Source organism: Schistocerca serialis, chromosome 1, assembly GCF_023864345.2.
Source record: "Schistocerca serialis cubense isolate TAMUIC-IGC-003099 chromosome 1, iqSchSeri2.2, whole genome shotgun sequence".
Lineage (NCBI taxonomy): Eukaryota > Metazoa > Arthropoda > Insecta > Orthoptera > Acrididae > Schistocerca > Schistocerca serialis.
Genome location: NC_064638.1, coordinates 485,623,658 through 485,636,540, shown reverse-complemented (window position 1 = coordinate 485,636,540; position 12,883 = coordinate 485,623,658). Strand labels below are relative to the sequence as shown.

The window sequence follows — 12,883 nt, the reverse complement described above, 5'->3', positions numbered from 1 at the left end:
CCATTCGTCTGTAAAGAATTCGCGTTAGTATCTTGCAGCTGTGACTTATTAAACTAATAGTTCGGTAATTTTCACATCTGTCAACACCTGCTTTCTTTGGGATTGGAATTATTATATTCTTCTTGAAGTCTGAGGGAATTTCGCCTGTCTCATAGACTTGCTCACCAGATGGTAGAGTTTTGTCAGGACTGGCTCTCCCAAGGCTGTCAGTAGTTCTAATGGAATGTTGTCTACGCTGGATTACATACGAAACAAGTTGCCACTAAACATAAAATACCTTCATATATTTTCAGATCGCTGCCCAGGGCAGAATAAGAATAATACTATGATCAGGTTCCTCATGGCAGTTGCAGCATTTCAGCATTTACTCAGAATTTATCATTATTTCCCGGACAGAGGCCATTTATTCTTAACCTGTGACAGGACTTTGCATTGATTAAGAGGAAAGTTCGAGCTGTTGATAGGATTTATAGCATCATGTTTGTAGAACTTACTGTTGCTGCAAGTACCTTTAACAAATACCAGGTTAAAGTTGTTTCAACAGTGTTTGTACTGGCTTTCAAACAATGGTGGCCTAAATTTTACAAACGCAATGCCTTGTTTTTGGAAACAATGAACAGCAAAGTGCTCACAAGGAATGAGAAACAATACTTCACTGTTTCAGAATTCATGGAATTTGAATACAACAGTGAGTGTAGTGGAAACATCATTGCAAAACTATACATTGGAAAGCTGGTGACGCACACTTATCATTTACTTCTTGATTTAAAAACTACAGTAACTCTACTGACAGCTGCAGCATACGAAAAATGTGTACCACTAAGTGAGAAGAAAATAGCTGACCTCAAGAAATTGGAGCCGTATATCCCTGAAGAGCACTTTTACTTTTACAGAGCTCTCTACAACTGGCCTTCAGTAGACAGCAGAGGGCCTGACAGTGAATAATAGACATGGGAATAAGCAATATTTCACTAAGCTTGCTATTTACCTGATTGTAATTTGTAATTAAAAGTAGTTGTTCAGAATCTGTTATGTACACATAAAATAAGAAGTTTGGTAATGAGAAATAATATAGCTGATCTTCAAAAACTGTAATGTAGCCTAATAATAACAATTTTTGTATTGAACATGATAAATTTACAAATAAACTGCTGAATAACACAGACTTACATTTCTGGCAACCAATTGATTTCAGAAACAGCATATGTCCATGAACTTTGCGTATTTAAATCATTATATAATCTAATCATTACATCATTGAAAATGGTGTCTGTACATCACCAGAAACTGTGCCAATCAAAGTAAAATAGAGCTGTTAAAGAAAATAGAATACTCAGGCCCACAAACTTATTTTTCCGTTTTTCTCGAAATAAACATGCATGGACTAATGCTGTTTCTGCAATCAGTGATTCAAGTGGGTATTGACGCAATCAGTGAAAGATTATACAGAAATGATGTGAACAGTAAAATATACGAATCTAGAATTTCAAATCAGCACATGAATCTTGAACATGCAGTTTCAAACAAAGAAAAATTCTGATGTTGACTTTTACATGTAAATAAACATGGAAATTCCATTGATTTTTTACTTACCTGTTTCTGTGCCAACTTCTACACTGGCATCCTGATGATGAGCATTGCAGCATAAGTTTATCCAGTTAAAATCTCAAAAATTCACAGCACAATGCATGTCTTCTGCCTGTTGCAGCTGTGTGGTCGGACACATTCCTGGGATGGTGTTTTGGCAGGTGGACTAGGATGTGGTGTAGGTTTTGTCGGGTGGAACAGGTAAAGGGAGAGAGATTCAGGAGTCAAGAAGATGGGTTGGAGATGAAGAGCTTGCAGTGAGGCAGCAGGTTTGCTGGCTAGGTATGAAGGAGAGAGGAGAGGCATGTGTACAGGCTGGGCCTGTGATAGAAGGGTACTGGAAGTGCAGCACATGATGAAGGTGATGTGGATTGAGAAGTGCTGTCAGGACAGAGGAAGAAGGAACTGTTGGATAGAGGGTGTGTGGACAGTGGGTTAGCAGAGATTGTGACCAGGAAGGTCATGGGAGGGAAGGATGTGTTGCAAGGATACTTTGAATCTGCTTAGTTGAGAGAAGCTGGTGCTGGAGTGAATGATTCAGATGGTATGGGTTGTGGAGGCAGCCATTGAACTCAATCACATTGTGCTCAGTTGCCTATTGTGTCATTGGGTGGTCAGCTTTTTTGGCCACATGTTGGTGGTGGCCATTCATTCCAGTGATTGCTTGGTTCTCATTCCAACATAGAGAGCTATGCATGGATTGCAGCAGAGTTGGTATATGATGTGGTTGCTTTTGCAGGTGGCCCTGCCTCTGACTTGATAGGATAAGTCTGTGACAGGGCTGGAGCAGGAAGTGCTGGGTGGGTGGATTGGGTAGGTCTTGCATTGTATCTTCCACCAGGATACGACCCCTGTTGCAAAAGGTTGGGAGTAAGAGTGACATGGGGATGGACCAGGAAGTTGTGTTGGTTGGGTAGACAAAGAATACCAGTTTAGGAGGGGGGTCTTGGGTAGGATGTCTCTCATTTCTGGCCAGTATGATAGATAATCAAAGCCCTAGCAAAGGATGTTGTTTAGTTGTTCCAGTTCATGGTGGTATTGGGTGACTGGGGGAGTTTCTTGTATCTGATAGTTTATTGGTGATGGTGGGTGATTAGGGTTGTGTATGGATATGGCACAGGAAATCTGTGGACTGACTAGGTTTTGAGGGGAGGGGGGAGGGTAGTGCCTGTTTGTGAAGGCTTTGGTGATACCTTCAACATACTGGGCAAGGAAATTCTTATCATTGCAGTTATGCTGTCTGTGGGTATCAAAATTGTTAGAGAGCAATTTTGTGTGTGGAAGTGATGACAACTGTCAAAATTCAGGTCCAGTTGGTAATTAGTGGCTTTAATATGGACAAGGGTGTTGATGGACCCATCACAGAGGTGGAGGTCCATGTCCAGGAAGGTGGCATGTTAGGCTGAGGGGGACCAGGTGAAGCAGACAGGGGAGGGGATGGTGAGGTTACAGAGAAATGAAGGTAGTTCATCTTGGCCTTGAATATGTGTGTGTGTGTGTGTGTGTGTGTGTGTGTTTGTTTGTGTATGCTAAATTATTTGCAGAGTACAAAATAGATAGAGTTGAAATAATAACAATCAGTCATTGCACAACATAAACCACAATACCAAAATAATCATTATGCATTTGTGGTGCAGCATAGATCTTATCATAAAATACAACAGTTTAAGTTCAGAAGTTCATTCACTTAAATATAGCCAAACAGTTTTTTAATCATCTACAATATTATGAAAAAGATAGATTGTTACTCACCATATAGAAGAGATGATGAGTTGCAGATAGACACAATGAAAAGACTGGTTTACATTCTAACTGTCACCCAAAAGGCCATCTTCTGAAGTAGAAAACACACACACATTCACACAAGCACGGCTCACACATACACGACCACTGTCTCTGGCTGCTATGGCCAGATTAAAATTTTAAATTCTCTGTAATAGAAATTTGTGTCCATTACTGTTGTTTTTGTAACGCAAACATATTAATCTGTCTGGTTGCTTTGTAAGTCTTACAATTAGTACATCCTGCATTACCTTCTCCATCTCAAAGTTATAGCCAAACACAATCCTACCATTACATTTCCAGACAGTCTCTTACCTAATCTAACAATCACATCTAACCTGTGTAATTTTTAATGAAAGCAGATATGACTTTACATTCACTTACTTTGGTAATCTCTCACCTTAGGACTACTGCCAAGTTCTGATTAGCTATTTTTTTCACAAGTGTCAAACATTTGAAATGAATTAACATAATTTACTGCATTAACATTAAGTTCTATCCATTTGACTTATAAATGTCTGCAAAATAAATGCAAGTGCTTCATCCACCATTAAGACTTCAGTGTTCCACAGAATTCTGATAATTTTGTCCGTATAGATTTGTTTGAACAAAATTTAGGATTTACACAACTTTCTGTATCTAATGGTGAAAATTCAGTTGCTACTGTCAAGTCAGACTCCTCATTTTTACTTTCCACAGACACAAAGTCATATTTCAAAGTGAGAAAACAGTTTACATCAACACCTTTTACTGAATTTACATAATCACCACAGAAATTAACTATATTAGCAGTGTACTAACTAAACCAGGTACATCAAAATTTTTAACATTATCTAGAGTGTTAGTTCCACCTTGGAAATCAGTTACTCCTTGATTGATGGTTTAAGATTTGGATTCTGTGTTGGTAAATTTGTCATTTAGCATGCCAAGTTTGCAGTGTTCCATTGAAAACTGATCTTTCAGTTCATCTTTAAATACAGTGATTTTACTGTCCAGTTCTTCTTTAAATAGCAAAAATTTCTTCATTAATTATTTTTATGTTAGTAAAGCTTTTGGAAATTAGATTGTTTGTTCCAGAAGCTTGATTTTTATTTAACACATCTTAACTTTGGGTTGTTTTATTGTTTATTTCAGAAAATTAATTTTTCACCTCACGTAAATTTTGGCAATTTGAATTTTAAAATCATTTTATCTCATCACAGCTTTCAACTATTAACATTGTCATGTCCCTCATGACTCTTTATTTGCTGGACTTATTCTAATTTCCTTGTCTGACACTTTGACTGTTTATGAATAATGGAAATCTGAATGAAAAATTGCATTACACACAAAGGAGAGTCGCAACTAATAAAATTTTGTCATTGTTTTCTACCCAAATGAAATAATTAAAAGAGAAAACTTTCACATAAACCACTGTTGTAGGTCCAGTTATGTCCACTTCATATCCAGTACTATTGTTCACAGGTTGTAATACGTTTTCAGTCAAGTTGCCATACCAATAAATTAGTCAATTTCCTCAATTTTATTTATTTTTTACATTATGGAAATTCATGTTTCATAATTTATTTGTAAGTTATGTTTATTAATATTTAAATGATGAGTAATATAATTGGTTATATATTGTCTCTCTTCAGGTAACCCTACCAAAATTTTCTGACATTGACAAATTGCTGTTGATTTGCATGCATGTTCCACAGCAAGATAGCCTGAAAGCAGCAGAACTACAGCTAAATTATGCCCTAATGCTGAAAACTATTTTGGAGTTGTTACCTGCTCTTAGTGACATACTTGAAAACTGTACTTCAGGATTTCTGTGCTCTGTGCGAGAGGTAAATTTTAAATTATACTGTTCAGTCTTACATAAGTTTGTCCTCAGTTTAAGGGAAAAAGTACTATTTCATCTGTGACTGACTGATTAAGAGATCAGAACACCATCTGTTTATTACCTGTTTTATCAGTTACCAAGCATGTGGAAGAGCGACAAGGGGATGTTGGTAGATCATATTTTTATATTTGAAATGCTGGAAACTGAGCAGAAAGGTAGAAGCAATGGTTCACCCTACCATTACATTTACATTTTGTCAGGGTGTATAGAACCCAGGACAACCGGGAGATCCAGGAAAAACCCGGGAATTTTTTCATCCGGGAGAAAACCAGGAAAAACCCGGGATATTTTTAAAATTCTGGGAATTTTTCATTGTTTTAGTTTTCAGTTAAATTTTTGTAATTTTGACTGAGAGAACCGATACTCTAACAAAGAATATTACTGTATCCCACTACTGCAGAATAATACTTCAACAATAAAACATAAACGAGAGAAAAAAACGAAAATAACTTAAATTGCAAAGGAAATGTGCCATATACAACAATGACACACATTGCTCATGCAAGTGTTTGCCAATTGAAAATGTGTAAAGGCTTTAGGAAGACTACGCAGTGCTTCATAACAACAAATTGCCTCCAATGAACATGAAGTCGCAACTGTTTACATTCGATTTGTTTTAGCAGTTACGCGCGGGCTCATGCACATGCGCAGGTGAGTCACGTTTGAATAGTAGATTCTCCCACTTCTGGCAACAGAAATGTGACTGTTGGCTGTGGAAGCAGTCGCAGCAAGCAGCTAGATGCTACCGGAAAAAGGGGGTGCCAAGTTAATATTCTTGAGGAAAAAAACTTGTTTCACAAAGCACCTAGCATCCAGCGCACATTTGCCTATTGATTATTCATATGATTTTGAAACGTTTCCTTGTTGGTTTTTGAACATATTTTAAGTTGATTTCTGAATGAATCATAAGTTGACTTTTGAATGCATCCATAGTGTACATGATGTCTCTGTCAGGAGAATCCTCGTCGCATCTAGAAATAAACTTTCCTCAGACAAAAGGGGATGGGGCTATACGAGCTGAGGGAGTAAAGCCGAACGGATGAATGCCAATCGCTGTCTGATTATGTGGTTGACTGGGTTTGCGAAAGATCAGCATTGTTATAATTACTAGCAAAATCCATAGATTCAGACTGCCAGAATGGAAATAAACGACTGACAGGAATAACAGGTGAGAAAGATTACGTATTATCTTCTCGGTAGTACAGTCCCCAGCTAGCAGTCACGTAAATTCTATTCTGGAAGTAACGCAGAAAACATGTTGTTCGAACACGTAATAATGCCTAACTGGGAAATAATCGTGGGATAACTAAATTTGTGATTCTGGCAGGGTTATTGAAGTTAATCGGTGAACAAATTTTGACAGTGGCAGCAATAGCTACAGAATTGGTGATGACAAGATTGTTTGTTAGAACGAGGAAGGAGAAGAAACGGGAACATCACACAAATTATGGAAGAATAAGATGATTCCAAATTTATATAAAAATTTCATAATACTACTTTTCGATCTCATGCTTGAGAAGCTGGTGCGTATTAATGAAATGTGAAACTATTTCCTAACATAAAGCTTTTTGCTTGTAGTAGGCCTAATAGGCATTTGATATTGGTACTTATTGGATTATATTCTGATGTTTTATAAAAATGGCCATGTGTGTCAAAACAGTCTTGTTTATTTGGTGTGTTACAAAATTGCTGCCATATTAGAAAGCCCTATTTTGTTTCATCTAGCAGACAGTGGCAAAATAGACGTAATCAGATCGAGAAACCACACCAACCTTGGGTATTATTTGTATTAACAGGTTTTTCAGTATTAGATAACTACATTTCGATTTTTCATGTAGCAAAACATTTGATGAACTTTGATGAGGTAATAGATTCTTTCGCAGAAAGGAAAGCCTGCCATGTAAAGCTGTAGCAAGATTAGAGAGAAAAAAATGCTAGGAGCTAAGGTTTGAAGAAACGTATAATTTCTTGCTTATCTCTTGTCAGTATTGGTTTTATATATCCTATATTTAATTTTATGTCACGCAAAACAGCAAGTTATTAACTAATAGGTAATAAAGAGTTCAGGTTTTCTGAAGAGTTCTTGTTCTCTTGATTACAGATAATCCCATCTGCTATTAATGGCGAGATTTTTTTAAAGAAGGGCAGGCTGTCAAACCGACCAAGTGGGACCAGGAGAGGCACCACAGGACATTTCAATTTCCACTCTCCTGAATATAGTTTGGACATGGGGTAGAAAAATGCTTTATGAATAGGGGTGGCACTGCACTTTGGCATATTTAAGACCAAATAATATGTCTTACATTTCCTCGAATACATATGTTTTATGTTTCAGACTTTTCAGAAAGATGTGCGCTACAAGATAAACATATTTTCAAAATTTGATTTTTTTTAGTATTAACCCAGTTCGCAAATGTCGTAGATCCGGGGCTGATGCGCAGAGCAGTTTGAGTTATAGTGGGTAGTCTCCACGTGACCCGTGTTTACATTTAGTGATTTTGCTGTTTCTCCTGCGTTTTCTGTCACATCAAATGAAAACAAAACAGATATCTGTGGCCGGGAGCTATCAAGTGAATTAAAACAAATTCACATAATTACGGAAGGCTGAAATATGTCACTAGTTTCAGATTTTATTTTATTTCCACCTTTATGACAGTCAAGCATTAATCGGCTTGCAGAACAATGAAGTTATTTTTGTCTGTTTGCTAATGAAATTTGACTTTTGTTAACCTTTTCCGCAGAGGCAGTCAATGTATTTGAAACGAAATGTTTAATTCCACAGTACTGGCTAGTTTCAACTGTTCACTGCATTTCAAGTGCACGTTTTCATTTTCTAGCACGTATGGCATTATGCCATAATAAAGAACCAAACATGATATAATACAGTACTGGTGCTCCAGGAAAATTTACATCCCGAAAACCACACTGAAAAGCTTAATATCAAGTCGAGGTCTACTTCAAAAATGGGTCAAATGGCTCTGTGCACTATGGGACTTAACTTCTGAGGTCATCAGTCCCCTAGAACTTAGAACTAATTAAACCTAACTAACCTAAGGACATCACACACATCCATGCCCGAGGCACAATTCGAACCTGCGACTGTAGCAGTCATGCAGTTCCAGACTTTAGCGCCTAGAACCGCTCGGCCACTCCGGCCGGCTGAGGTCTACTTCATTGGGAATCTGGACATATGAATGTGCCCTTTAAGTATGCACTTTAAATGTGCACATTTTAATATGGTTCACGAAATTCCGATGCGCCTGTGGTATCTTCAGATGTCTTGTTTCTTTTATGACATAATGTATGATCTTTCAATGTTTTACACATACGTACATATGAACTTCCTACATAATGGTTGCTATGCAAGCGCGCGGTGTCGTCTGTTATTCGCGCTCTCTGGCAACTGCTGAAACGAACCTATTTCTAACAGGTCGTGGGAAAATATTGCAAATAGTGGTTTGAAAAGCGCTACTTTCAATATAAATATCCTTTTATGGAAGTTGAGTTATGTGCAAGAATGTACCATGAATTTATTAAATCACAGAGCGTTTGACTCTCAATTAAACATCAACTGTTTGATGATGAGCCATTTAGAAGAATTTCGAACCCTGAAGATCAGAAATTTATGTCATTATTAAAAATATTACTGGCACATTTGTGTGATACATTTTAAAGTGTAACACACGCAAAAAATATCAACGGTATATGGGAAAGCTTAGCTTCTCTTGCAGCTTGAGACCAATATTATATGTGAAAGATTTGCTTTTCTTGTAGCAACACTATGTATATTAATTTAAAATATTAACTTTCCCTGTTTGTGTGTTCGTGCTACAGTGATGTTGCTGCTGGCTGACTACATCACGTGCTATGCTCTGAATATCCGCTGTCATCGGCTGATGAGATCACATGGCATGAGCTACGAACGGCTTACAAAATCACATCGAAATCTTGATTTCAATGATTCAGAAAGTAACATGTGGTGTTTGGTGGAATTCCAATGTATGCTTTCGTAATACGAAAATACACATCATACATGTTGCTGCACATCAAAGATATTTCCAAAACGCGTCTTTTTCCCTGAGTTTAGTTTTCTAAAGTGCCAGGAAATTGTACGCCCGTGTATAAAACCATAACCATTCAAAGGATTGATAAGGGAAAATATACTGTCACCCTGGAGAAAGTGTATTTTTAACCAGGAAATCTGGGATTTTTTTTTCCTTGTCCACGTATACACCCTGTTTTGTGAGCTTTTTATTTGGAAAAAAGCTGAATCCACAAAGATTAAATACAGCTAAGGACTGAACTGAAAGTGAAAGAAACTTGGAGTTAAATAACTCCAATGATACATTTAAACAATTTGAATCAAAAGTCTTTCATTCTGCAACTGTGATCATTCATTAGTAAGCCAAAAATATGAACTACTTTCACCTGAAATGAAAAAAGCTAAACAGATAGAATTATTTAAATATATAAGAAAAATGGTCAAAGAAAACTATCAACCCATCCTTAAATAGCAATGTTCAGGTATGGTATGAGTTAAGTCTTCCATCTTCTCAAGAATCTTCCCTCCAGTAAAGAAAAGTGTTCATAACACTGCTATAATGTTTAGCAGAGTGAATATATGTATGTCTGGGATATCTTCCAAATCCCTGAATCTATTTCAACCAAATTTGGCAAAGAAACAGCAGGCCTCACAAGTGTCAACACTGTAGAGTTTATAATCTTCGGCTTCAGTAGGAGAAGAGAATGGGCAAGCATGTGTTCTTCCAGCCCCTGGTATATGATAAGCAAGTTTTGTGGGAATATTATCTGTCTGCTAAATCAACCTGCTTTGCTAGGCAGCCTATGTGTCAGGGAAAAGAAACGGTTTTCCAGGCCCTGACGTGTAGGGGCTGCCCCGCTTGGCCCTGCTTGAAAGGTGTGTTATGTTAGAATTGTATCAGCCTGCTTTATTGACCTGTGTTACATGACAGCCTGTATGTCAGGTCAAATAAATAATTTTTAAGCTCCTGATATGTAGCCTACCCCGCCATACAGGTATGTTGTGGGAGCAGTATTGGCCTGCTTTATTGAACTATACTGCAGGGGCCAAATGTACCTATGAGAATGGCTGGGGACAGGTTGAGATGGATAGAGGAGGGGATGGACAGAGTGAGGGGGAGGAGAAAATGGACAGAAAGAGAGGGGAAAAGGGAAGGTGCATGAGGCAGATGGAAGTTGTAGAGGACTAGTGGACCAGTGGAAAAGGAAGAGAAGGAGGTGGATATGGAAAGAGAGAAAGAGGGAGGATATGGTCATAGGGAGGGGGAGGAAGATACAATCAGAGAGAAGGTAAGAGGAAATCGACAAAAGGAAAGGGAGATGGAGTTGAAGAGACAGGGAGAGTGGGGAGGAGGAGACAGACAGGAAGAGGTGGGAGGATGGGTGAACAGACATGAGGACATAGAGGTGGACACAGAAAGGGGGAGGAGGAGGAGGAGTATTTGGGATATGTTTTGAATGCATACACAGGCAAAGCCATGGGGAAAACACTAGTTGGACAATAAATTCAAGACTGGCACCAAATAGTTTTTGATTTGAACCATATTGATTTATGTATCAGCAAGGTCGAATAAAACGTCGGGATGTCTGCATCAACATGAAAACATTTCACCTAATGTATAAATCAAGTACTTTCCTGCATTCTATAATTCTGATGCAGTTAATGTATAACATTGATTTAGATACGAGTGATCTTGTTTGTTTACATAATTAATGTCATTCCTCATGCTTGAGGATGGTCTGTTGTTTGACTGAAACTGGAAGTTTCAATAAAAAAAGTGGCATAAGGCTGTTGCAGTAAGTCATGATTTTTCGAAAATATATCCTCACTAGCTAAGTTTAGGAAATCATGACTGTGTGGAATAATTACTTTTATTTTCTACCAGTCATGCAGAAAATTTTTACTTAAAGGTAAAATGTCTTAAGCTAAATTAGCATAGAACTTTTTCGTTCACTGTTCGTTTCTGGAGTGCTATTGTGAATTGTGATTTATTTGTCTCATCATGTATATAATCTAAATCATTTGATTCACATACAGTAGACACATCAAACTGTGGTAAAATTTCACCATAAACAAAGAACAGCTGATCTTAATAGACAGCATCATAATAATAATACAATTTTGTTGTACACTGGAGAGCCAAAGAAACTGGTACACCTGACTAATATCTTGTATGGCCCCCGTGAGCACATAGAAGTGATGCAGCATGATGTGGCTTGGAGTTGACTAACGTCTGAAGTAGTGTTGGAGCGAATTGACACCATGAATCCTGCAGGGCTGTCCATAGATCCATAAGAGTACGAGAGAATGGAGGTCTCTTCTGAACTGCATGTTGCAAGGCACCCCAAATGTGCTCAATAATTTTCATGTCTGGTGAGTTTGGTGGCCAGTGGAAGTGTTTAAACTCAGAAGAGTGTTCCTAGAGCCACTTTGTAGCAATTCTGGGCATGTGGGGTGTCACATTGGCCTGCTGGAATTGCCCAAGTCCGTCGGAATGCACAGTGGACATGAATGGATGCAGGAGTTCAGACAGGAAGCTTACGTATGTCTCACCTGTCAGAGTCATATCTAGATGTATCAGGGGTCCCATATCACTCCAACTGCACATGCCCCATACCATTACAGAGCCTCCACCAGCTTGAACAGCCCCCTGCTGACTTACATGGCCCATGGATTCATGAGGTTGTCTCCATACTCGTATACAATCATCCACTCAATACAATTTGAAATGAGACCTGTCCAACCAGGCAACATGTTTCCAGTCATCAACAGTCAAACGTTGGTGTTGATAGGCCCAGGCAAGGCATAAAGTTTTGTGTCATGCAGTCATCAAGGATACAAGTGCGCCTTCTGCTCTGAAAGCCCGTATCGTTGATGTTTCATTGAATGGTTCACACGCTGATACTTGTTGATGGTACAGCATTGAAATCTGCAGGAACTTGCAGAAGGGTGCACTTCTGTCATGTTGAACAATTCTCTTCAGTCGTCATTGGTCCCATTCTTGCAGGATCTTTTCCAGGTCACAGCGATGTCAGAGATTTGATGTTTTACCAGATTCCTAATATTCACGGTACACTCATGAAATGGTTGTATTGGAAAATTCCCACTTCATTGCTACCTTGGAGATGCTGTGTCGCATCGCTCATGCGCCAACTATAACACCACAATCAAACTCACTTGAATCTTGATAACTTACTATTGTAGCAGCAGTAACCAGTCTAACAACTGCACCACACACTTGTTCTCTTATATAAGCATTGCCAACCACAGTGCTGTATTCTGCCTGTTTACATACCTCTGTATTTGAATATGCATGCCTATACCAGTTTCTTTGGCACTTCAGTGTGCATACATACACTAAAATCTAACACTTAATTACCCCTTGCTCAATTGATCATTTCATCCTCTATGAATCCTTTTATATAGAAAAACAAAGATGAGGTGACTTACCGAACGAAAGCGCTGGCAGGTTGATAGACACACAAACAAACACAAACATACACACAAAATTCAAGCTTTCGCAACAAACTGTTGCCTCATCAGGAAAGAGGGAAGGAGAGGGGAAGACGAAAGGAAGTGGGTTTTAA

At 38.3% G+C, this 12,883-nt stretch overlaps 1 protein-coding gene across 1 annotated transcript in view; it reads left to right on the top strand.

Moving 5' to 3' along the window:
- LOC126484459 (mutS protein homolog 4-like) overlaps positions 1 to 12,883 on the top strand; it is a 302,928-nt gene that overhangs the window by 119,964 nt on the left and 170,081 nt on the right. Inside the window, exon 7 of the mRNA XM_050108020.1 lies at positions 5,004 to 5,198. Within this exon, the coding sequence (XP_049963977.1) occupies positions 5,004 to 5,198 (195 nt within the window). The remainder of the gene's footprint in view (positions 1 to 5,003; positions 5,199 to 12,883) is intronic.